At 41.7% G+C, this 24,575-nt stretch overlaps 1 protein-coding gene across 2 annotated transcripts in view; it reads left to right on the top strand.

Annotated features, from left to right (window-relative positions):
- Positions 1-24,575, top strand: part of arb2a (ARB2 cotranscriptional regulator A) — a 172,611-nt gene that overhangs the window by 116,684 nt on the left and 31,352 nt on the right. For both annotated transcript variants that reach the window (XM_074638264.1, XM_074638266.1), the window contains one exon: positions 5,783-5,867. In XM_074638264.1, coding sequence (XP_074494365.1) covers positions 5,783-5,867 — 85 coding nt within the window. The remainder of the gene's footprint in view (positions 1-5,782; positions 5,868-24,575) is intronic.

Genomic DNA, 24,575 nt, shown 5'->3' with positions numbered 1-24,575 from the left:
GTGGCCTGCCCAGAGCGCACACACACACACACACACACACATACACACATACAGACGTACACACACATACAAAGTACACTATGGTCATGAATAAACCATCCTAATCCATAGAGATTATACAGCGACTGGAGGAGGTGGGAGGGAGACCGACACTGAGAGAGTGAGCAAGAATTGGTACTCAGGACTACTTTCTGAGAAGTTAGGTTGCAGGCTGTCATGTGTGTTATGGTTTAGGAGACTTTTGTACAGCACAGAGTTTCCATCATGGGACTCAGTCCTGTGTGCTTTCAGAAAGAAGAGGTGTACTGTTGTACCATTTAATGGAGCCAATTGTATACGATTGCATATATACATACACATATTTTGTTTAATATCTGCATTCAGATCTGTATAATGGTTTCCAAAAACTATCAACAAGATCATTTTGTAGCTTATTTGATCATTGAATCACCCTCTTTATGAAGTTGTTTTAGGGTGCTTTCATAAGCCAGCATCAGTTTTAATCGAACTCTGGTGCGGTTCGTTTGGGGGGTTGTAATCCAACTCTGGTCCGGTCAGAGACTGCTTGCAAGAGGTGGTCTCGGACCGTTTCCAAGCGAACCCAAACGCAGGCTGCCTGTGCGGGCATTTGTTGAGAAGGACACAGGTAAATGACAGGTTAACGTGAGTGGGAGAGGACGGACCTGGACTTCTGCAGAGGTCCGATGTTTGCTTTACATCTGGGCCGAAGACAACACACAGAATACGATAAATAAAGTCCACAAAAATGGTGACGTTTATAAAGTCATTCGAGATAAAACTGAAGGGATTCGTGCGCACAGTAGATCAGTGCCGAGTCAAAGTGAAAAATCTTCGACAGCAATATATCAAAGTCCGCGATTCCCTGCATAGAAGTGGCAGTTCTCGTGCGGAAAAAGATACATTTGCTTTTCTAATTTGGTCCGTTTTAATTTGTGCACTGTTAAAGCAAACCACACTAAATAGAAAACGAGCCAAAAGTATCAATTTCACTCAGACTATATCTTGTGAAAGTTACTCACTATTTATGTTGTAATAATAAAAGTCTGTTAATGAATTCTGGTCCAAACCTGTGTTCATAGTGTGTTCCGTTATTCTAATGCAGGTGTTCCAGCACACATCCCTTTTTTTTAAAGGCGCTGTGTGTGTATTCCTGTGACACTTAACTGTGTAGTGGATATGGACACCTATGAGAGACCTATTTGGTCCTTGTGAAGGCTCCATTAGATCCCCCTGCCATCAGCTGAGTGCAGTGTTTTGTGTCCATTACTCTCTTGAGTGTGTGTGTGTGTGTGCATGTGTTTGTTGTGTATGTGAAAGAAGCAGGCTGGCTTCCACTCTGACTTGGCAGAAGGCGGCAGGTGGTGGATCTCGCAGACAAACACACACATACATGTACATATACACATAACAAAGAAGGCTCAAAAGCATCTCTCATAGGTAGAGGGGTAGAGCCAACACCTGCTTGTCATTTACACCCTCGGAGTGTACTTTTAGCTCAATGGTTAGCTTTAGCACTTAGCTTTAACCTCTAACTCACGACTTGAAGGACTTTGTTTCTGCATTATGTCGGTGATGGGATTTAAGTGAAACAAAATGCACTCGGCAACAATGACTACATTTACATGCACAAAATATTCCGGTTTTTGCCCGTATTCCGAAAAACACAATATTCCTACTAAGCTGTTTACATGTCTAATGAACATGAATATTCACCTAATATTCCAGTTTACATGTAGCCGTGCATATTCCGATTAACGTAAAACGTCCCTACGACGTACGTCATGCTGCCCTAAACAACCATTTCCCTATTCTTACCATCATCATCTGGTCCATTTGAGGAGCTCAGGGCATCCTCATCACCGGGGCCGGTGAATCCCACGTCGACGCCATTCTCGGCTGTGTCTGACAGGGGTCGATGCCCTAACATGTCATTTATCACGCCAAAGTATGTATATTCAAAGTTTTCCACCGGTGGCGGTTGACCGTGCGAACACAGCCTTCCTCTTTCACCCCTTCAACCACCTTCTTGAAAAGGTTGGCCTTAGTATATTTGCACATATCTAAAAACCTGTTGATTATGAAGTCTTTCATAATGATTAAAAGTAGATGTGTTTCTCCTTCTAACCAGAAATGTGGGCTTTTCTTTTGGGCATGCATCTCTGCAAACTGCCAACTAGTTGGTTTGTGTACAATGTACAGAGCTGGCTGTTAAAAGGCAAGAGGCAACAATTGAGGCCCAATTGAGAAGCGTATTCACAATTCGCTGTATAAATGTCCATATCCTACATGCCTTAAATAGAAAAGGCTCCATTCGAAATCAGGCCCAATTCAGAATATCCAAACGGAATATGCCGTATACATGATCCTACATACATGATCCTACATACATGATCCTACATACATGATCCGGAATATTGCCATTTTCGGAATAATAGTGGAATATGAGTGTGCATGTAAACGTAGTCATTGTGTGTCAGTATGTGCGCATATCCAGCACAAATCCAAACACATGTGCAGAGCAGCAGAGGTGGGGGGGAGAGTCAAATCTGTTTACATGTTTGTTTCTCTGTCTGCCTTTAGTTCAATGGCGCCATTGATCGGCGGACGAGCCGCTTGAAGTGATGATGCTATGCGTCAGAGGCAGCCGATGCGATGTGCCATCCTTTTGTCAATTCGCCCTCCTCTAATCCCAGCCAGCAGGCCTTGCCTTTATGTGACTGCTGTTATGCCTGCGGTCTCCCACAGCACTGGGGCTATGTGTGTGTGTGTGTGTGTGCATTTATGCAAGAGTTTGCGTGCACATGTGTGTTGTTGCCTTGACAAATCTATTCAAACCCCGGCCTCCCTGCCTCCATTGGTGGCGACGGTGGAGGTGAAGGGGGGGAGGGAGGGAGGCCCCTTTGAAAGCCTCCCCTCCTTCCCCTCTCTCCAGCCGCCTTCAGCCCACTGCTCCACAGCCCAGCTGACATCTTCCTCCAGACAGACTGAATGAATTAAAGGAGATACAATGAGACACTTGATGTAGCAGTCAAGGAGCCCCACTGCTTCTGTGCCGCTCCACGCCGCTCTGCCCTCAAGCCCAGGCTCAGAGGAGAGCACATCTAGGGCAAAGCAGAGGATCTAAAAATACACAATATGCCACTGTTTACCAAGATGACTTGTCATCTTCTCCCAACACTAAACCCCCTCCATCCTCCTCCACTCCATTCCCCCTCATCTCTCTGCCCATCTTTCTTCAACACTCTTGGGCTCCTCTTAAGCTATACCCCTTATATGACTAGCACTTTTGATTGACAGAGAGTGAACGGGCATTTCTACTATTTAATTCAGTTTGTGCTTCAGTTGATTTTTGTTTATTTTGATTGGATTGGAATCACATGAGCCCCAACTTTATTTTAATAACAAACCGTTTTTGTATACATTTCCCAACTGAATTTTGGTATTTGCAAAGGATTTGCGCATATGGGCCAGATGTTTCATCATGATCATCTCTCGCAATGAGTTTCTATATTTTTCCATAAGCTTACAGTAAATAAATCACTGGGGGACAAAAGAAGATATACTATAAAGATTTACTTTGACATGGCTGCAAAAACATATGTAGACAAAAAGCAACAGCCCCAAGAGGGGCTCAGCTAGGCATCAAGTATATTCAGTAGGGCTAGGACGATACACCTATCTCCCAGTTCCATACTATCATGATATTTGTGTGACGATTCATTATGTATTGCGATTCATTAATATGATTTATTGCGATTTTTGTTTTTTAATACTAGACCATGAGAAAAAGTTGAATCACACACTTCTAGGGACTTTTACTTTGGAAGCCACGGAGATTAGAGTGAAGGCTGGCTTGACCGCATGTTACCGCAATACGATAACGTTTCCTGTTCATGACAGAGTTAGCATACAGCTTTAAAGCCATGATGTCTAGCTCTGCTTTTTCCTGGCAATGTGTGAAACCCAAAGTGTCCGACTCACTGCGGTTTATTTTGAGTGGCGAATACAGACGTCACATTACACAGATTACCACAATATAAGCTGTAACTCCCTTCTACCTCCGCATAGACTCAACTGAAGCAAATATATTGATTCTGGCATTTAAAAAATCTATTTCAAAATCATAAAAAATCCGAGATACATAGGTGAATCGATTATAATATTCAGTGTACCTTTAGATATTTATACAGAAAAACATCAACATATCTGGGAGTAGGGTTAGCCTGTGTTTGTGTGGAGGGGTTAACTTGAGGGATGACAGCTGAGTAGAAGTGTGATGTGACCCTGGAATTTTTTGCACATATGTGGTGTGTGTGTGTGTGTTTTTTGGAGGGGTTGACGTGAGAGACGTTTCATAGATTTGTCTCTCCAGTCCCTCCTCTTTCAGGGCCTTGGGAGTCAGGGTTGCCGAGGGCAAAAATGCAAAAGCACGTGTGCATATCTGTGTGTGTGTGTGTGTGTGTGTGTGTGTGTGTGTGTGTGTGTGTGTGTGTGTGTGTGTGTGTGTGTGTGTGTGTGTGTGTATTTGAGACTGAAGGGTTCACAACGCTACACTTCTTCGTGGGAGACCCCCCGTAATGCAATCGCTGACCCACACACACAAGCATGTGCAACACTGTAATGGCTGTCAGGGGGCCAGGGTGAAAGTAAACAAGGGCAGATAAGCAGTGATTCAGAAGGACGCCAGCTGCACATTCTAATCTCTTTACATTTTCTCTTTCTTCTATTGAACTTTTATCTTATCTAGAGAGAGCGTCTTCTCCAAGCATTCCTTCTCAGCCTCCCTCCGTCCCTCTCTCCCTTTTCCCCTTGCTTTTGTACTAACCTTACAAGCCACAGCATACCAATCCACATTGCACGGCCCTAAAGGGAAAACACACTTTGATATGTTGTCATCTGCCGACCCAGAGAATGAAAACTCAAAGCACGGGAATAGTAAGTTGTTTTGAAGTGTGGCTTTGATGCAGTTCATTAATTGTACATTAGGTTTAACCCCAATGTGTTGGAGACAACCTAGTAGGTAGAAAGAGGGCACGCCACACAGACAGGAAGATGAAGACAGCAAAAAAAAAAAAAGCGGATAAAGAGGTCTTCTCCTCTTTCTGACAGTAGAGTTGTCAACCACAGGGGGGTTTGAGAGGACTAGGGGTGTTTGCAGGGGGTTATGGGTCAGCAAGCTGGGCAGACACCCTCCCCCAGGGCACCCACTGATCCACCATGGTAGAAGGCCTCAGCTCTCCACCACAAACAAACGCCAAGCTGTCTGAGCAACATGTCACAGAGCTTTTAATTGCTTGTTCCTGTCTCTCTCTCTCTTTCTCTCTTTCCCCCCTCCCCACCTTACTCAGCCACGCACACACCTCTTTCTCGATTATCGCTCTCCCCTTTTCCTCCTCACCTGTCCCCCCTTTTCTTTGTCTCCCTTGCCTCCCTATTTTCACTCCCTTTTGTTTCTTTTTTCTTTCTAATATTTCTTTCAATTTCAATTAAACTTGCTATATTTCCATAATGAAAAAAAAAAAGATAAAAGACATACATTTTTACATCAAATCCCTTCCCTTATTATATTTCTGTCTTTGAGCATATATTTCTCTCTGTGTGTGTGTGTGTGGGAGTAATATTGAAGTATGCTGGTTCCCAAACCCTCCATATGCCATAAGTAGTCTCTTACATCTTTTGTAGAAGCAACATATGACGAGAAATCTGTCCTCAGAGTTTTCAATTGTCAATCTCAACTTTTTTTTCTTTCCTCTCCCTACAGCACTGTTGCAACTGGGTATCAAGTCCAGAGCCCCTGGACACGCCACTGGATCCCATGCTGCCAGACTGCCCCAGAGTCTCTGCAGGTATGGAACAAACTCTGTATAAACACACTCCAGCAGTAATAACATTATCACCCAATATCTTCTTACAGCATTATCTGGATTGCTTTTGCTTTCCAAATACAGGAATTTGACTTGATTAATTTCAAAACAGTTGAAAAGTACAGTACTGGCACACTAATCGTATAGGTCAAAATGTAACAGAGCTTCACATGCAGACAATAGCTGCTATGTCAGTGTTAGCTATCAAGTTTTTATTCTACACTGCAGTCAAAGGCGAAAAATGTAATCATTGTTGCATCGTGAGTAGTGAAGTTGGCAATCTCGGAAACCATGGGCTATCGGTCTGAAGACGGATAAGTCTCTGGGGGCAATGGGCCATATTTCTGGGGTTCCGATGTCGCAAGCAGATATCTGGGCGAAGACTTCGTCTTCCGTGTGCTGCTTGTTGTTTACAGTCCGATTAGCAACTTGAGACGCAAGACTGTAGTTGGTGTTGAGAGACGACGTGTACGACCGGATTGTTTCACAAGTAGCCAGCTTACAAGCTAATTTTAAACCAATAAAAAGCTAAATCATCGTCCAACGATAGCCGGTGGGTACCCAGACTGCATTTCGGCCAATGCGTTCCGCCTCTTTTGCTCTCCACTCAAACTGTTTACCTTCATTCACCAGAACGCTTCCAATGCCCAAATCTTGTCCCGTTGCCTACAGATTCCACATGTGAATGCAGAATCTACTAATAGAGATTAGTGATGTAGTAATAATTAAAACAGTGGGTTGAGTTTTGGCTGGTGAGTTTTACAGTCATAAAATGTACATGAAGCATCACTACAGGTCCCTTTTTAAATGTCGCCTAAAAATGGGAGTAATCTCTCTAAGGTAAGTGAAATTAATTTATAGCAATCATCTGCATAAATGACAGATGTGGAAAATACAAATGGATTCCTCAGTGTTTGTTTTACCTCTGTATACTGTATGTGTTCATCAGTGGAATATAGCAGTGCAGATAATCAGGGCTCAGTCAGTACAGTGTAGTGTGTATGTTGACTGTATTTGTTCTTGTGTGTCGGAGGTCTTAGTAGGGCTGATTGAGGAGGATCATTGTCAGACAAACTGAGAAACTGAAGCAGTGGCAGATTATCTTGAAACACAAACACACACACAGAAACAGAGTCTGTCTCTCACACGCGATACAGAAACGTGCCGTTTGATTCCGTTTCTATTTTCGTCCGCTTTGTCGCGCCCTCTTTCTTTTTTTTCATCATCCACTCTGTCTCCTATATTCATTAATCCTCTCCTGTGGTGTTTGGCTTCCTGTCCCCGTGCCCTCTCTGCAGTTGACTGGCCTTGATGATGTCATGGCCATCATGAGAATGTGTCCTTAATGTAGGATTAGGGATGAAAGCTGTAATCCTCGACATGACCGTTGATAAGAGATGATGATTGCAGTGTTGTTTGAAGAGTGACACACGACGCGGGCAATGCACACACAGGCGCGCACACACAGAAACAAAAGGAAAGTCTTAATATATCTGTTTAATGCACCTGTTTTTTTACTCTATGTGCCTGTTTAAGTATTGATTGTAACCTGGTACACAAACACTCCATCATCCCTCTGGCGGTACAGCCTTATGATTTCATTCTCTTCAGAGTCCCTCTGTGACACCATGGTGAATGTATAGGTCATCTTACACATGCTCCATGTGTTAGCGAATACATCTCCAACACTGCTATCTCATCTAGGCCACTAAAACACCATGTTCCACATGGAGCTGTGTGGGTGGGTGGCCTTAACATCTACCAGTGAATCAGCTCCTTGAAATGTCATCTAGCCTTCAATACAACACCCCATACTGTATTTCATGTTCAAAATGTCAGTTTTTACCTTGATGTTTTACGTCTCTTCTCAGTGACCGCTGTCGGTCAAAAGACGGCGACCTTTGAGCCGAGATATCGCGGTCTGCTTTTTGACACTGTTGGCGTGCCTGGCGTCGTCCTATCACAGAGCTGTTTGACACAGCGTCCATCTGTATGTATGCACTATTGACTTGTGCTCTATTGACTTTTGCTACTTTAACCGAGCTGAATAGATCTGAGTCTCTGGCCTGTTAACGGAGCTGCCAACTCTTCTTGTCTCTGGGTCTTTTGGTGGCAGCTTCTGATGTCAAAGGTTGTATCAGTCGTCTTTGTGTCCTTGGCAGCCTGGCAGGTTCACAGGCAGCGGCCATTGTGGCGAGAGTCACAGCGGAGCAGCAGAGGTGACGAGGTTGAGAGAAGGTTGAGGGAAGGCTGTCAGGGCATCGTGGTTCAGCACTTCAATCGACACAGCTCCCAACAGTCACCTCTTCTGCTACTATGACTGCTGGGTTGCTATGGTACGAATATGTGTGTGTGTGTGTGTGTGTGTGTGTAGGTGGGGGTAACCAGGGTTGACCATAAAGTGTCTCAGCAACAGAGAACAGACCGGTGTTGTCATATGCAGACACACGCATCACAGTGTACACCAGCGCTCTGGTGTGGAGCCAGGCTGAGCCAGGCCCGGGGCGACTGGGCTGCTGTGGAGAATGGCATGTGATCAGACACGCACACACTAAGATGTCTGAAGGCTTACAAAGTATTGGATGTGTGCTTAAATACAGGCGCTGGGACTGGTCATGCAACATGATGGGAGAACTGGTTCAAGGACGAGTCTTGCCGTTTTCTGTCTCTGCGTCTGTTCTTCTCTCTCTCTCTCTCCTTACTTTCTCTATACATCCCCCTCCTCCACTTGCGTTCTGCCTCCCTGTGTGGAGCAGTGATGATACGATGATTGTGTTTTCCATGCTGGTAGACTCGTGGCAGAAGGAGGTAGGGAGAAGTGGAGGCAGAGCTTGTCTGTTATTGCTAATCATCTGTGAAGCAACGCCGGTATACCAGCATGGCACTCTGATTGGGCTGGAAAGACCCAGAGATGGAGAGAGAATAACACATTGCAGGGGTGTCCAACGTCTCCATTTCTTGTTTTAAATGCGATAAAACCTGGACCAAGTCCCTTCGCATTGGACTGGCTAGCTTCCCTCCCTCCCTTTCTTTCTTTCTTTCTTTCTTTTTTTTGGTCTTAATCTTTCTTCCTTTCACTCTATTCTTTTTTTTTTTCCATCTTGCAAAAAGAATTTGTTCCCCCAAGAAGGTCATTGCTCTGGCGTTTGGCAGTGGCCTGGCACACTAGAAGAATTTTATCAGTTAGGAGCACGCCGAACACAGGCTAAATATGCAGATAAAGTGGAACCAATCTCCTGCTGGAAAAGCTCCCTTTGTGTGTGTGTGTGTGTGTGTGTGTGTGTGTGTGTGTGTGTGTGTGTGTGTGTGTGTGTGTGTGTGTGTGTGTGTGTGTGTGTGTGTGTGTGTGTGTGTGTGTGTGTGTGTGTGTGTGTGGTGGAGTAACTACAACATGGAAATAAGTCCTGGAGTGGGGTGCTGGTTAAGTAGGGTTGCTGAGGCCTTCCCAAGATGTAATCATTCCAAACCTACGCTGCTGTTTAGATGCCAAGAGAAGGATAAACGCAAGATGAAGGTGACGAGAAAAAGATAGATGAAAACACAGGAACAACACAGTCATACAGTCATTTTTCTTGTAATGGCTCCTTTGTTTTTATTGCTTAGTTTATTGACTTTTTTTTTCCGGTGAGATGGATGATCGGTTGTTTGATCAGTGAAACTGCTATTTCAAAGGTGGGAAAACCCCCTTTGCTAATAACACACGCATACATAAGCACACACACTCTCGTGTACACACAACTTCCTCTCGGGCGATTACTCATTGTCCAAGCTGATTATTAATTACAAAGGGAGAGCTCTCTGAAGGTAAACACTGATTAATGGCTAACAAAAGTAAGTTAATGTCTTACCTGTACTTTAATTACCAACCCTGCTCTGTTACAAGCATCCCAACACAAGGCTGTAATTAACCTTAATGGACTGCAGAAAGAGACTCACTTTCATTTTCTTTCTCAACATAAATACGCTACTGTATGTCATATTTTTTTTTTTTGATGTGCCTACCTTTCTTCCTTTCCTGCTAGGTTTTACATAATTAAAAGTGAGGATTTTGTTGAAAGGATTTCTTGATTTTTTTGTATCATGAATGAAAATAGCAGGGAGTTGGCTGGAGAAGTGATGCAATATTGTTAAAGAAATGAGAAATAATTCCTGTGCAATGACATGAGAGGTCACTCTGCCTTTCTTCTTTACCTAAGGCTCATACTTCTGTGGCTCAGTGTTATTAATGCACCAAGATACCACAGAGACACAAAAGAGTGCCTGGGAATAAAAGCTGATACAGAGCACACACACACACACACATATTGTCATGCTCTTATTGCGAATGTGCTCTCTCCTCTGCTGTAGGTTTGACTTGACTGTAACCCTCACCTCCCTGATCCACGCACTGCTGACCGTGAAACACCTCTAGCTGTCTGCACCTCTTCACCACACACACACACACACACACCGTCTGATTGATGTTTGTGTGACTTTTACGCTTTAAGAGGAAACTCAGGCCCAGTCAAATTACCCTCACCCCCTCCAACCACTGTTTTTTCAGCTTGGTGAGGTGGAAGTCCGCTGCCTCAATGGAAGATCACATGAAAATGTGTATGTGTTTGCGCCCGTGTTTTCACATATGAGCTTCAGTGTTTTCTTAGCCTGACCGGCACACGTTGGACTAGTGTTGCAGGAAATAGACAAGTAAACTGTGGTGAACCGGAGCCTAACCTCTGACCTGGATTCACTGAGGTTGGATCAGGCTATTGTCTGGGTCACATTTGTGACAGACCACATCATAATGACGATGTGGAAAATGCTGAGACCAAGGACTCCTGATGTCTGACAGAAACTAGATATAAAGTGCTGATTTTATGAGATGGAATAACAATTTGGTTTGATTTGTGATTACACTTTGATATCATAAACTACAACCATATGATCAGAAAACCTATTTCTAATGGATTTCCTTTAGTTGAGCAGTGATTTTTAGAGTACTCTTTGTATTGTTTCCATCTATGTAATATTTCCTTTTGATACCCAGCCGTCAAACAATGACAATCTCTGAAAAGTTGTTTTTCTTCAGTGCCTGAGTAAATCTCAGACAACACATCCCTGGTGGCGATTGGCCGATTTCACCAGTTTACCATCCTCAAACTAGAGGCAACAGTGATGGGGTCATACTGAAGGCACTGAGTTGAAAAAAGAGAAGAAAAGTTGTGTCAGATATGAGTGGTTGGTTTGGAGACTGTATCAGCTGTGGAGAGATCTTTTTATCTATTCTCTTTTTTCCTCCTTGTCTGATTTTGTTTTGGAGACTCTGAAGGGCCAGGTTTAGTTGCAGAAGCTTTATGCCATGACATTACTTTGGAAACTAAATCTTCAGCAGCTTGAAGTCTTTTCAGCAAGAACAAAACAAACTTTCTTAACCTTGGTATAAAAAAAAAAAATCGACTTGATTTTACAATAACCAGCTGGACTTTAGAGATCTCAGCCTAGGGGTGTAAGAAAATATCAATACACTTGAGTATTGTGATATTATGTTTTATGATACTTTGTCGATTTTAATTAACAGTTTCGATTCAAAGATTCATGGCAGACAGTGGTTCATTTTGTTTTGATGTTGGATGTTACTGGGACTGTGATAAATGCAAATGCAGAAAAAGTTAACTTTATTTTACTCAGATTTTATTCATATGGTGGTGCGTTCTTTATACTATGACAGTTTTCCTAAAATTACTTTAAAAGAAATTGCAATATATCGCCTTGCTTACAGTCTCAATAAATCACAATATATTGAATCTTACCCCTTGTACTATGATACTTATCATATTGCCAGATTCTTGCCAATACACAGCCCTATCTCAGCCTTGCGTTTTTTTATTTTTATTCTATTCTATGGATACCCTGATTTGATCCCAGAAAAGTGACAGTTTTAGAATTACAGCAGAAGATGTACGCAGTGTTAGTGCTGGAAAACAACTGCACACTTTTCAAAATAACAAAAAGTGGAAATGTCAAACTGAAGGTTATGGCAGACAATGAGACCTCTTTGGCTGTGGATTATAATCTGTAAATTTGCTCAAGGGAAGTAATTCTGTTTTGACAGGCTAACAAATACGTTTATAATTAAAAAGCTCTATCGCCTGATGTCTTTGCAGAAAAAAGAAATGCCTGGATTACTATCATGTTCCTAGTACACTGATTATACTTTTGATAAATAAGAAAAAACAGAAAGAGTGTTGAGTCATGCACAAGTAGTGTTTACAGTAGTTGGAAGAGAATTTGTCGTTTGTGTTGATGTTCTTAATATTGTACAGATATTGAGAGTTAGATTTGGAACATTTACACATTTACAGCTGGTGAATAGGGAGCTTGTTTGGTTCTGGATAACTTTTAAAAAGAAGGTTATGGATTGTAACTATAGTTCTATGAGCACAGGCAGGGTACTTCTGAAATTTGACTACTAGTTTAGCCAATGAGCATGAATCCGCTAAATCCTCACAATACTTTCTGTATAAATGGCTGTCAAACCATAACTTGGCATCCACAAGCAGGCCCATACAACATCCCGACATGCGTATACAATCCAAAGCATTGTGCTGTGCAGCCAAATCCACAAAAAAAATGTAATTCTATTGGATATCCCAATTATCCAAAGTTACCATATATATCTGGCAGAATTTTGGGGGAATGAATAAAAGAGGTGAGGGAAAAACGTCAACTTTTGTGAAACCAAACCAAGCCAAAAATCTGGTTCATTATGTCTGAATGTTGTTGCCATCTTTTGGTGGTCCACTTCTCAACATGCGTGCCAGAGTATCGAATGCTGGGAACACGAACGGGCAAACATATAGGATCTGTTATATGGTGAAGCACCTGTGAAATGGAACGGATTGCAATGTATTTAACTCACAGCTGCCTTGGCTCAAGTGGTACCTTGGCTTATTATCAAGAGTCTGGTGTATAAGAGATAAACAGAGGATAAGAGCAACGGAAAGTGTTGACTATACTGAATATCTTCCCTCTTAGTTTTTATTTGTATGGATTTTCTGTCATCTGATACGGAGTCATTGAAAGGTTGCTGGTGGAGATAAAGAAGTTTTAGGTCATGACAGCTGGAAGAGAGGAAAGATATGTTTGTCAACTTAAGGGTTCCTTAGCTAAATTTATCTCAGCTCTGATTAAAGTTGTGTGAATGTGAATGTTTATTCATGTGGAAACACACTTTGACACAACACTTCAGCATAAATGAAGAATGACACTGAAGCTGAAGCAAACATCGTGTTGAAGAGAATATGGATAGCAATACCATTTATATCTCACTTTGGCCTCAAGTGTACATAGATTTTGGATTAGGTGGTTATATGAGAAATACTGGATGGAACATTTTTAGATTTGATAACAACCACAGAAAAATAAACCAATGGAAATGTAGCCTTACATGAAGAACTTTTGCAGCAACCATCATTAAACATCTGAACCAACCTTCATGGTTTGCCAAATCTCCACTTTGTGTCTTGGACGCAACACTGCCCCCGGGGCATTGACAGGTCACAGTATTGTTGGAATGGCGACAGGGCAATCTGCTCCGTCACATAGGTTTGCCGTCACTCAGGGACATTTCCTTTGAATCAAAGCCTCGACCACTTTGATTCAATTCTTTGATTCGATTCTCGAGGACTGTCCGTGTTTATTGATCTATTCCAGCGCTTTGCTTTCTGTCGGACATGAATCTTCACCCAGATCAGAATCAAAGATATGCCGACAGAGTCAATAGACAAGCCCTTGCTACAGGTCCAAGACGAGGGTGTTGCCGTTTGTTTGTCTTAACTGACAAACGGGAGTAAATGAAGTAGATCAATACGTCAAGCTAATAATTGTACAAGTTTGTCGAAGGCAAACACTATATAATTCTTCAGCAGTGATGTGAGGTGCATGAAATGTTGACTCTTGCATTAGCTTATCTTTACAACTCATTTGAGTTATGTGAAGATATTGTTTCAGTAATAATTGATTTTAAAAAGACATATAGCAGCTGTAAAAATAATAGTGTTTTTGTTATGTATTATTATTATTATTATTTCAGTATTTGTGGTAGTATACACAGATTGAACAGTATTTGAGACCAATGCATGTCATTTTCAACAACACGTATATGACAACAATTTTATTATTTATACCAATTTATACTTTCATGATCCATGATCTATGATGAGTTACATTCAAGTGAAGGACAGAGAGTAAAAAGATGAGTCTAATTATACCCTATAGGCTTTTACAGGAAAAGTCATGTCATCTTTTTTTGTTTACATTTATTCCATTTTGTCTCTAAACCCTTCTTTTTTTCTTAACATCATTTCCAACAATCTTTTTTTTTTTTCTTTTTTTTCCCTTACTTTTAAAAAAAGAAATTTTAAGTAAACTGGTGGCTAAGCAACAACGGATGAACATTGATGCTTTTTCCAGCTTTAAATGTTTTTGTTTTACTCTTGCCAGACTTTTAACTTTAACTGCTGTTTAGTGTAGGAAGATTACAATTCAATATTGTCATACAGAAGTTCTTTTGAGCCACACATCACATGTCATTCTTAAAATTGGATAATACACTGGAAAAAATTAAAGCTTGGGCAAAAAAAAAATACAGGTTTGTAAATATTAATGCTGTTGGCTTTCAAGTGTATTTACTGCCGGGCATAGATATTCTATTAATAAATATGTTTATGTGACGTATGCATGAAGGATGCTGACAAGATGTGAAGTGTGATTTATAATCCCATCTCACATGCAGAGCACTATTGCTTTACAGTTGAGGGCTATTGTGATTATGCTAACTAGAAGCGTGTCTGGAAAGCCCAGTCTGTGGTCTTCGGTTCACCCCTGCACTAGGTAAACTCTATCCAGGAGGCATTTTATCCTCTCCTCCTTTCTCCTGCTCTACCCATCATCCGGGGGAAGAGAAGAAAGGGGAGAGACAAAAAAGGAAAGAGCCTGGCATGCATAAATGAAAGTTCAACAAGGTTCAATGAAACACTTATACAATTTGCTGCAATATAGTGGGGTTTTATAATCTCATTATCATCTTAGTGCCAGATTTGCCCATGAGGGCCGTTCCGTATTCACTCTTATTAGCTCCTCAGATTTGTCCATTTGTCCTTCTGCTACCCGCCTCGCAGCCAATCACTGGGACAGTATCGCTAATAAATACCCCCCTCCTTCTTGTTTTATCTCCACTTTTATTTTTTCTCTTGCCATACCTCCTACTGCTTTATTTATGCCTCTCTTTTTTTTTTACTTTTACTTGCTGTGGGGCAAACACAAAGCATTTTATTCAGCAGTCTGCTAATAACTGTATACGCTATATTTCCCTTTAAACACATCTATATTCACATTATAGAGTATCTAAGCCATTATATGCTTTGACTTGATTCCTATGTGTGACTTAAAGACATACAAGTAGTATGGTTCAGACAAATTGTTGAAACGTTTGAGAAACTAATTTTATACAATTCTTTCATATTATTGTTATTATATTTCGAACATGTAAAAACAAAAAAAAAGATAAAAACTAAACTAAATAACAGTAAACTGAAATGAACGATAAACCTATACACACACACACTCAGTAAATGATTATCCTAAACAACACAATTTACATCTTACATGTTCAAAAAGGAGTAGGAAGAAGTATACATTTATTTATTTCTACCACTTCGCCGCTACTAATCCATTAATTCATAAACTTTATCCCATATATACACACATTTATATACATATACATACACACATACCAGACACATACATAGACACATACCAGAAACATACATACACTTATACACACACATACACATACAGTATACACATACATACATGTTACGAACTGGAAATCTCAATCTGTATAAGTTTCGGGTGAATGGCACCAATACATTTGCACAGTTTGTTCTGTTTTTGTTTACTCTGCTGGTGTTTGTAATCGTTTCCGTGTTTAAGTCCAGCCTCTTTCTTCTCTGAGTGTGCAGGGTCAGATGGGGGAGCTAACGTACAGGGTACAGTAGAGCAGGTCACAGGCTGCTTTCAAATCCCCAAACCTCTGAGCTGCTCTGGGTATAGTGTCCATCCCTGGTCACTCAGAGGGCATCTACAGATTAGTGCTTCGCGGACATGGATCTCATTTGCCCATATGGCCTCTCCTCATTGACTCGATATAGGCTTTAATCCGCCCAGCCTTTACCCCTGACCTCGACATGTGGCGAACCAATTAGAAAAAAGAACACACATGCGTATACCGCATTTTGCTACAGGATCGAGTGTAACAACGAGAGTGGAAAAATGGTAGCCAGTGTTTTCTTGATCGTCAGCGGCTGTTTGGGATTCTACAGTTCAGATTGTGGTTTAGTCAAAAAGCAGAGAATAACTTAATAACATGCTGAGTTCTTGTGGCTGTAGACCGGTCTTAGGTGCATTCCCTGTTGTGGAATTAATCCAATAAGCCCCAGTGGGGCACGGCAAATCCTAACCACTGCTAGCATTACAACTCTAAGAAATCACCTTCATCCCATAGTCTCCGAGTATTACCATGCCCTCATTAACGACGGCATAAATTGACACCCAGCAAGTGTTAGTGATGCTATCCATGAAGCAACAGCCCTCTAATGATACTTATCATTAAAGGATAGGATAACCTCACACCTTAATAGCACAATGTTTGCTCCTCACTGCTCGAGTTTTTTTTAACATTTAACTTCCATTAACTGATGCACGCAATACTTCTGAAATACATAATCCTATTTTAGTCTAGATATTGTAAATTGAGTATGCTGCCACCAGGTGAACTTAGTTGATGGAATAAAGTAGATTAGAGCAGGGAGAGGTTAATCTATTGAGTAATCACATGAGTGTCACCATAAATCCTTATAGTTCACGCTACCAAAAAAAAAAGAGGTAACAGCTAATTCAATGCTTGACAGCATTTTTATTCAAGATTAAAAACATGAACGTGACTGTATAATTAACCATAAATGACAAGGAAGGAAGACAAACGCACACATTTTTTTTTTTTTGCAGTCATTTTTTATCAATATAAATTAATTTATTGCAAACATTCCAGTTATGCAGTTAAAGCTGTTAACACCTGTTGATTTTTTAATTTGGTGTTGTATGCCCTTCAAACAGGTCTATTGGAGTTTTGGGTGCCCATATTATCTTTATTTACCTACAGTGGTCAACACTTCGTAAATGACTCTAAATACAGACATTATTACAGAATTATATTGTGGTACAAACAGAATTTAGTTGCTGTTCACTTTTTTTCGCGTTCTTTTTCAAATCTCCTTATTGCATTTTGCACCGGTGCTCCTCACTTTTAATTTGATTTAATGGCTCCCAGAAGGTTGTATTAACTGTAATTAGGTGCAAGTTAGATTCTTTTGTTATTCTACTGATCTTTTACTGGGCTCTGTTGGGTTTGTTATACATTTCTTTTGAATGGAGACTTTTATTGTTATGGGTTCGTAAGGTCAGTTCATAAGGTTTAGCTGTTAATTAATACACACAAACACACATACTGTATACCCAACTACTAGACTGAAGAACCCATGCTGAGATCCAACATCTGCAAAAGCCTGTCAATTTAATGTCACAAACCCACCGCTCCCGTTTAGCTGAACCCTTTTTGCTATATTGTGGCAGTAGTTTTACCCCGTCTCTTCTATTCCACACAATTAGGTTATAATTAAATGCACGTTTAATATGATTGTTGTAAAATAAAAAAAAGACCAAACATGGGCTCTGCAAGAATGTATTTGGAATGCACATAATTGCCAAAGACATGATTAGAAAAAAAAGAAAAAAATCACCCTTGAAAGTCCTTGAGTCATAATCAGCCTCAAATTATAATGTTTATTTGTCTTTTTTTTTTTGCTGAGAAAAGAAAATTACATCTTATTTATATAATTATGTAAACAAAAGTGATGGTAGATTCCACGATCAGCCAGGCTTTGAGTATGTAGCAGTGACCTTGGATCCTCCCTCATGCTCCATGTTGACAGATAAAAACTTTATTAAGCAGCCATCTCCAGGACAGGAGACAAACCGCCCGTGAAACCGATGTGCGCTAGTATTAGAGAAATGTGGCAATTAGAGGATGATTTTTTTTTTTCCAGTGAAAGCACCGAGGAGTAGAAAGGGGGTAATAAACACAGCTTGTTTGTAGCCTAGGAAGTAGCAATTATAAAGTGCTTGGAGAGTTGTTGTGCTTATTGTGCCTGGGAGTAATGAGATAGCCTGCGCTGATCCCTCACTGATGCTATGGCTCCTAATCCTCAATACGCTTTTCCTGCTTCTCTTGTTTATCCACCAACATCCTCTGACCATCGCTGGCCTGTCACTGCTCCGGGCAGCGCCAGGTGACCTTTGACCTGTTTGTCAGCTGACTTTCCAGCTCTGAAAATCATCTGAGTCGAAGCAACAGGGCGATAAATGTGTCATAAAGTGCAGCGTAGTATGTTTTCCTCGGTGTGCAACTAAGTGGGTTTGTTTTACCACCAAGCCAATCGCTCTGTAAACAATCGCCTTGATTTTTAAATGGTCTAATTTCAAATTTAGTTTGTCTCACTTGTTTTACTCCATTTTCCCCATGCGGATTTGTCTTAAGTGCTCTCTCAAATTGAGATGAGATGACATATTTCAAGCCAAGGAATCCCATTTTGGGATCTTATTATATGGTGAACATATTCAAACCGTTCACATTCCCGGAGCGTAAATTACCGACACTTTGTCACATCCTTCAGCACCAGTATGAGACGCACCAGGCTTTCCATTAACTACAATGTCAACCCATCCATGGCAGTATTAAACGCTCAGAGAAAGTGCTGTGGTGACGAAGTTTAAAGAGTGAAAAGACGCACACAGGGCAGGTGGGAGTTGAGGTGGATGGCCCAACAACACAGGGCTTTCATCCAGGAGACCGCTGTTCATGTCCCATGCATTAAGTTTCACTTTCACGTTACAACCAGATGTTCGTTCGTGTCCCAGGTTCTCAACGTTAAGTCACATTGTCACTTCACAAACGTAGTCATTTTAAGCCCAAACATAATCTTTTTTCCTAAACCTAACTAAGTGATTTTGTTGCCTAAACATAAGCAAGTATCTTTGTTTAATTCACAACGCTAAGCACATGTTTACCGCGACCGAAAAGTGGCGCATGAGAATGCGTTGGAAAATGCGTTAATTCCCCTGAGGCCCGCTAACTGTGTCATCTTGTGGCAGGTCATGTTGCAAGATGTGGTTTTGTAGTGTGAATCTTAATACTCGGGTAAAAGTGTCCATGCATTCCTGGACTTACAGATACTCACCTACACTTGTGTGTATATCCTCCCAAGAAGAAGAATGCTGTGTGGACGTGCGTCTTATCTGGGTGACCTAGAGACACACTGGTTATCACCTCTGCGAGCCTCTCAGGGCTAAACTACAAAGCCAGCGGAAAAACACTACTCTTGCCTTCCCCCCCCCCATCTGTGTGCTGGTCAGCCAGTATGTCCGCCTACCGCAGGGCTCACCTCCTATCTAATCAACATAGACAGGCCACTTGTCTGCATACATACACACACACAAACTCACAGAGTCAAATGCACACGGACATGCTCAGAGATAGCCCTACACATGTACACGCACTTAGCGATACACCCCTAAAGACACATGCACACACCACACGTACACACCCACTTACTGATAATCACAGACAAACTCCCATTGATTTGGGCCCGCTCTGGCCTCCCAGATATGACTAGCTGTTGCAGTGAGATGTGAGAGTGGCCCAGAGGGCACAGAAGGGGGTCTAAGGCCAAGTGCTAGACATGCAGATCAGGTAGCGGAGGGCGCCACAAGGTTGGACAGGGGGGGCCGTAGGGCATAGAGGAAATAAATTGGGCCTCTTGACTCCGAGGGAGAGTCCCCTTCCACATCCTTGAGCCTAAGTCACCTGACCGCTGTGTGGCTCTGGCCAAACACCTCCACCCTACCTTGTCCCTAACAGAATCTCCAGCCACAGAGGAGACAGTGTGAGATGCAAAAGGGGGCGGGGTCAGTGTTCAGAGGCGCAAATTCCAAATCCATCTTTGGCGCCATTTTAATCCCCTTTTGTTTGGCTTATGAAATGCTTTTTTTTTTTCTTTCCGAGTGCATGCCAGCCGACCTTCTGATGTTACATAGTGCAGCTCCCCTTTGCCCTCTACCCTGCCCTCTGAACAACATGTGGCCAGATAACAAAACCCTAAACAAAAGAGGTAGATTGCCAGAGCAGAAGAACGGTGGGGGCTCGCACTTTGTGTCCGCAACACTTCACGAGCGCTAAGCGAGGTTGGCACCAGCTGCTGGAGCGAAGTCGAGGAGAATCGGGGGGGAAGTGAATTGCGTTTGGCACCAGGCGGCTATCAGGCAGTAATTAGTATAGCTAACATCCCAGATGAAGGAGTCAAGTCTAGGTCAGGGTAAAAAACTTCAAGGGTCTTAGCGGGTAAGGGTTGGAGGCCAAGCCGTGCCTCCTCCCCTCCCCGAATATAAACTCATGCCGTGCCTGCTCAGATTTGCTGAAATCTGTATTGACCTTTGACCTTAAGGTGTCGCAGCCAGTCACATGTCAGACTGGCTCCTGTGGGCCACGCTGGATGCGTTCATATTAGATTGGATCAGTAGTTCCTGCTCAAGACCTGCCCATCCTGACCCAACTCTGAGATTTAATCTTACACACGATGAGGCTTTTGACATAGATGTTACCTTACAGCTTAAACCCATGCTTGGCATTCCTGCCCCACTCTGGCCCCAGGATCAACCTTTTTCTGTCACACAGACAATCAACGGGGGAAATGAATGCATGTATGGCTGAACGGATGGATGAGAGAGAGAGAGAAATGGCTTGTTTTGCACTACTATTCCGGAAATCACATTGTAATCTCTTTCATATATGGTGCGTATTCTCTGCGTGGACATATGCGTGTGTATGGATGGGTGTGAGGGTCACTGTGCATTCATTCCCGGTTCCTTAAGAGACCTCTAATCCTCTAATGCAGCCGTAATCTCTTTTAATACATCGAATATTAGTCGACAAATCACATGATAATAAAGTGATATGAAAATGTTTCTTTCGAATGACAGGGTACACCGAGGATTTAACCCGAGAGTCTAATCATAGCTGACACTCTGTGCTTGTTATGTTGACCGTGTCATAAGGTTTATGTCCGACGTTGGCCTGTAACCTTCACACAGCAGGGGGCTAAAAGCTCACCAAACCATCTGAAATTGGAGACATAAACACAGACTTAAGTTTATCATAAATATAATATACCTCTTATAAGCAATGTTGATACATACGAGCTATAAATCAGAATGCACAATTCACATGCTTGTATGTTTTTCATGAATTGTAATCAGGGATTTCTATGTGTTCTTAATACTTTCCTCTGAATAACTTTAGTCTCTGAGGAGTTAAGATAAACAAGGTTCTACTGCAACAACAAAAAAAAAGAGGTTTGAACTATGTGAACTTTGGTGCATTTCATTTATCCCGTGTTGCTATTTGTGGCGCTTTTCATCTCTTGAATCCTGGCCTAGTTTCTGTATCTTGTTTTTGGAAAACACGAGCTAAGCTGTGGTGCACAAACCAGACAGCCATTAGATCGCTGCACTGTAGGTCTGACCTCTGACCGGCTAAGCCCCTGCCCCATCCCCCTGGTAAACCTCTCGCCCAACCCCAGCCCGCCCCGTGCCCTGCCCCAACCCCATCCCTTCTTGGAAATGATATTATGATGTTTGGATCATCCTCCTTGTCTTCCCCCATACTGTAATCCTATTTGCTCCGTCATGTGTTGGTGTTCACAGATGGCGAGTGTGTGTATGTGTGTGTATGTGTGTGCATGCGCGCGTGGAGGCGGTATGACACCCAGCGCACTCACAGCTGTTTGGACCAGCTCACTGGCCCCATTGTCTCTCCCACACATCCCAGAGAGGGTGGTCCTGCACAAACACACACACACACGCCATAACCACCCAATCTCCCAGAGGGGTGTTGAAATATAAATGAGTGTGATATTTTGGGTAACATCGCTGTCAGAGTTCTAAGGTTCACCCCTCCGTCGTTTTCACTTTCCCCCTCTTTCAGCGGTCTTCCTCCGTAGCGCCGTCCCTGCTGTAATGAACATGTTAAGCTGAATGACTGAATGAGCACGAATTGGGGTAAGGGGGGGTGTAGTTTGGGAGAGTCGGGGGGCAGGTGGAGCGGGGTTATGAGGCGGGAGGCATTGAGTTCCCACTCATTGTTGAGTCTCGGGCAAAAAGAGAGAGGGAAAGCGCAGCAGGGGGAGAGGTCCTTGGCAGCGCTCCAATAGTTGGCGTCTCGGCGTCCACGTTTAGTTCCAGCTGAGTGCCCACAGTGGGCATGGCCGCACTGCCTTCGCTCTGACCTCTCGACCGAGGACCACTGCTCGCCTGTTTCCACCACCCCTTTTGATTTGTCCCTTTCTTCTCCCTCTGAACCCCCCCTCCTCCTCCTCCTCCTTTGTATTTTGGAAATGGCTTCATAAAAGCCAAAACAGAGATGTTTCCAAATTGATCTGTCAAAGCAATGGGATAGGTTTGTGATCAGACAACCAGTGGGATGCTTTTGGGGCTTTGTTTTGTTGTTGTTTTTTTTAAATAAAGTGCAACCTATCATTCAACCTCTTGATCAAAACAAAAATCTTTAAACCTTTTTATTTATTTTTCTGATGTTCAAAAAAAACTACAGGTGGGATTTTCTCATTAATTTGTTTCTGTCAAATATCCGAGAGTTGCGTTCAACAAAAGGAAAACATTTGTTTTGTGCTCTCGTGTGAGCGGTAATTGGGATTTTCCTCGTTAGATACTGTTGAGTGTCAGAGAATACTGATAAGTATGTGGAAAAGCAGCACACCGACACAACTCATTATGTCTGTTGTCATACTTTTATTTTGAAAATCTAGGTGAAAATCCAGGACTTTATATACGTTAAACATATATGTATATGTTTATGAGCTTTTATTGACCTTGGTGTAAATGTTTGGTTCATTACATTTACATGTATATTTTCAACAGAATTGGATTATTGCAGAAAAACAAGTTTGATTGTACACTGCAGCACACATTTTGTGCAAGAAAGCTTTGAGCAGGTTGTGTTTGTTTCACAAGGGAAGAGGCGGTCCGTTTTATTTTATGAACAACTACAATCGCAGGCCTTGAAGTGGAGGAGTAGGGATCGCAGGATTTCTCTTGTTGTTTGACCTCCTTCCCCTACACTTGAGGACTTTCTCTCAAGGTGGTGCCCTCGACACTGACTCAGAGAATGTTAGTGTTGGAGCAATAACACTGTCAAGTGTTGTAGTCTGTTGGAAAGGAAAGGACTTCCAGGGACAAACTTATGGAGTGCTCTATGAAGACGGACCTCTGTCCTTTTCCTCACTTATTTACTGCTATCCATCTCTTTCCTTTCCATCTGTCTGCAGCACATATCCACGTTTCTTGTTTGTCTAACCCTAACCTTTGCTTATGTCCCCTCTTCTCTTTTTCTCACTAAAAAAATTATTTGAGATGTTTAGATTCTGTAATTTCTTAATTTCAGATTTCAAAGTAGAGTTTCATTTAATGACTTAGAAAAGCGTCTCATTCACCACCGCTTCCATCTCCAAGCTACATGTAGGAGTGTGTATCTGTTTGTTTTATTTACCTGATATTGTGTCCTTTTAAAACACAAAAAATACCCTGAAAATTTCGAGAAAGTTAAGAGACAAAGCAAGATTGTCCTTTACATTTAATACATTTGTAAATTGAATACCTCATTTGTAGGGCTGGGCGATAATTCAATATGATAATTTCTCATGATGTTATCATATGTCGAGATTACGTTGTCCAAATTGATAACAAGGCCATTTGAACTCAAATTTCTCAGAAGATCTGATCAAACTCAGTTAAGTCAAACTTTAATCTGATTACTCTGTATTTGTGTGCATGCATGTAAACATAGTCAGTGTATAGCTGGGAATAGTTATTCATTTTCCCCCCCTATAATTTCACTTGAAACTTTTATTTTCATTATCTGTAGTTTTCATTTGTCAAGTATTTGATACATACAGGAGTATACAAAAAAATAGGCTTTACCATGTGGTTGTTTCATATAGACTATTTATATATTGAATTACCAGAAAACATACTATATTGTGATATATATTGTTATCAAGATATGAAATGATTTATATTGTGATAGAAGATTTTCACCCGACCCTACTTGTTTGGCAGAGGTCCTGTCTCACATAATCATTTTATGTATAGTTCTAAATAATAGGTTTAAGTAATTGTTTGTTGGACAACTAATTGATCTACTGCATGTAGTTCTGGAAGCCTTGTGACAAGTTTATATCGTACTAAAGCAGTGATAAGTAAATGGCGAACCAAGGGAACTTTCAATATACAGTAGGAGATTTCCCTTTCTAATTTTAAAATGTCACTCGAGCTAAAATAGTTATTGGATCACTTGAAATAATAGAATTCTAAATACAAAAATGCTTGTTTTTAAGGTCATAACATTTCCATTTTTTTTCTAGTTTCAAACTAAATCGATCATTTTAATTTCAAAAAGTTTGTTTCTGCTTCTGGAGCTCGCCCGTCTTGCAGAGACATTGAACAATGTGGGCGCCGGGCCAACTC

The sequence above is a fragment of the Sebastes fasciatus genome, chromosome 6 (assembly GCF_043250625.1).
Source record: "Sebastes fasciatus isolate fSebFas1 chromosome 6, fSebFas1.pri, whole genome shotgun sequence".
Lineage (NCBI taxonomy): Eukaryota > Metazoa > Chordata > Actinopteri > Perciformes > Sebastidae > Sebastes > Sebastes fasciatus.
Note: the sequence above shows the minus strand (reverse complement) of the source record. Positions and strands in the feature narration are given on the sequence as shown.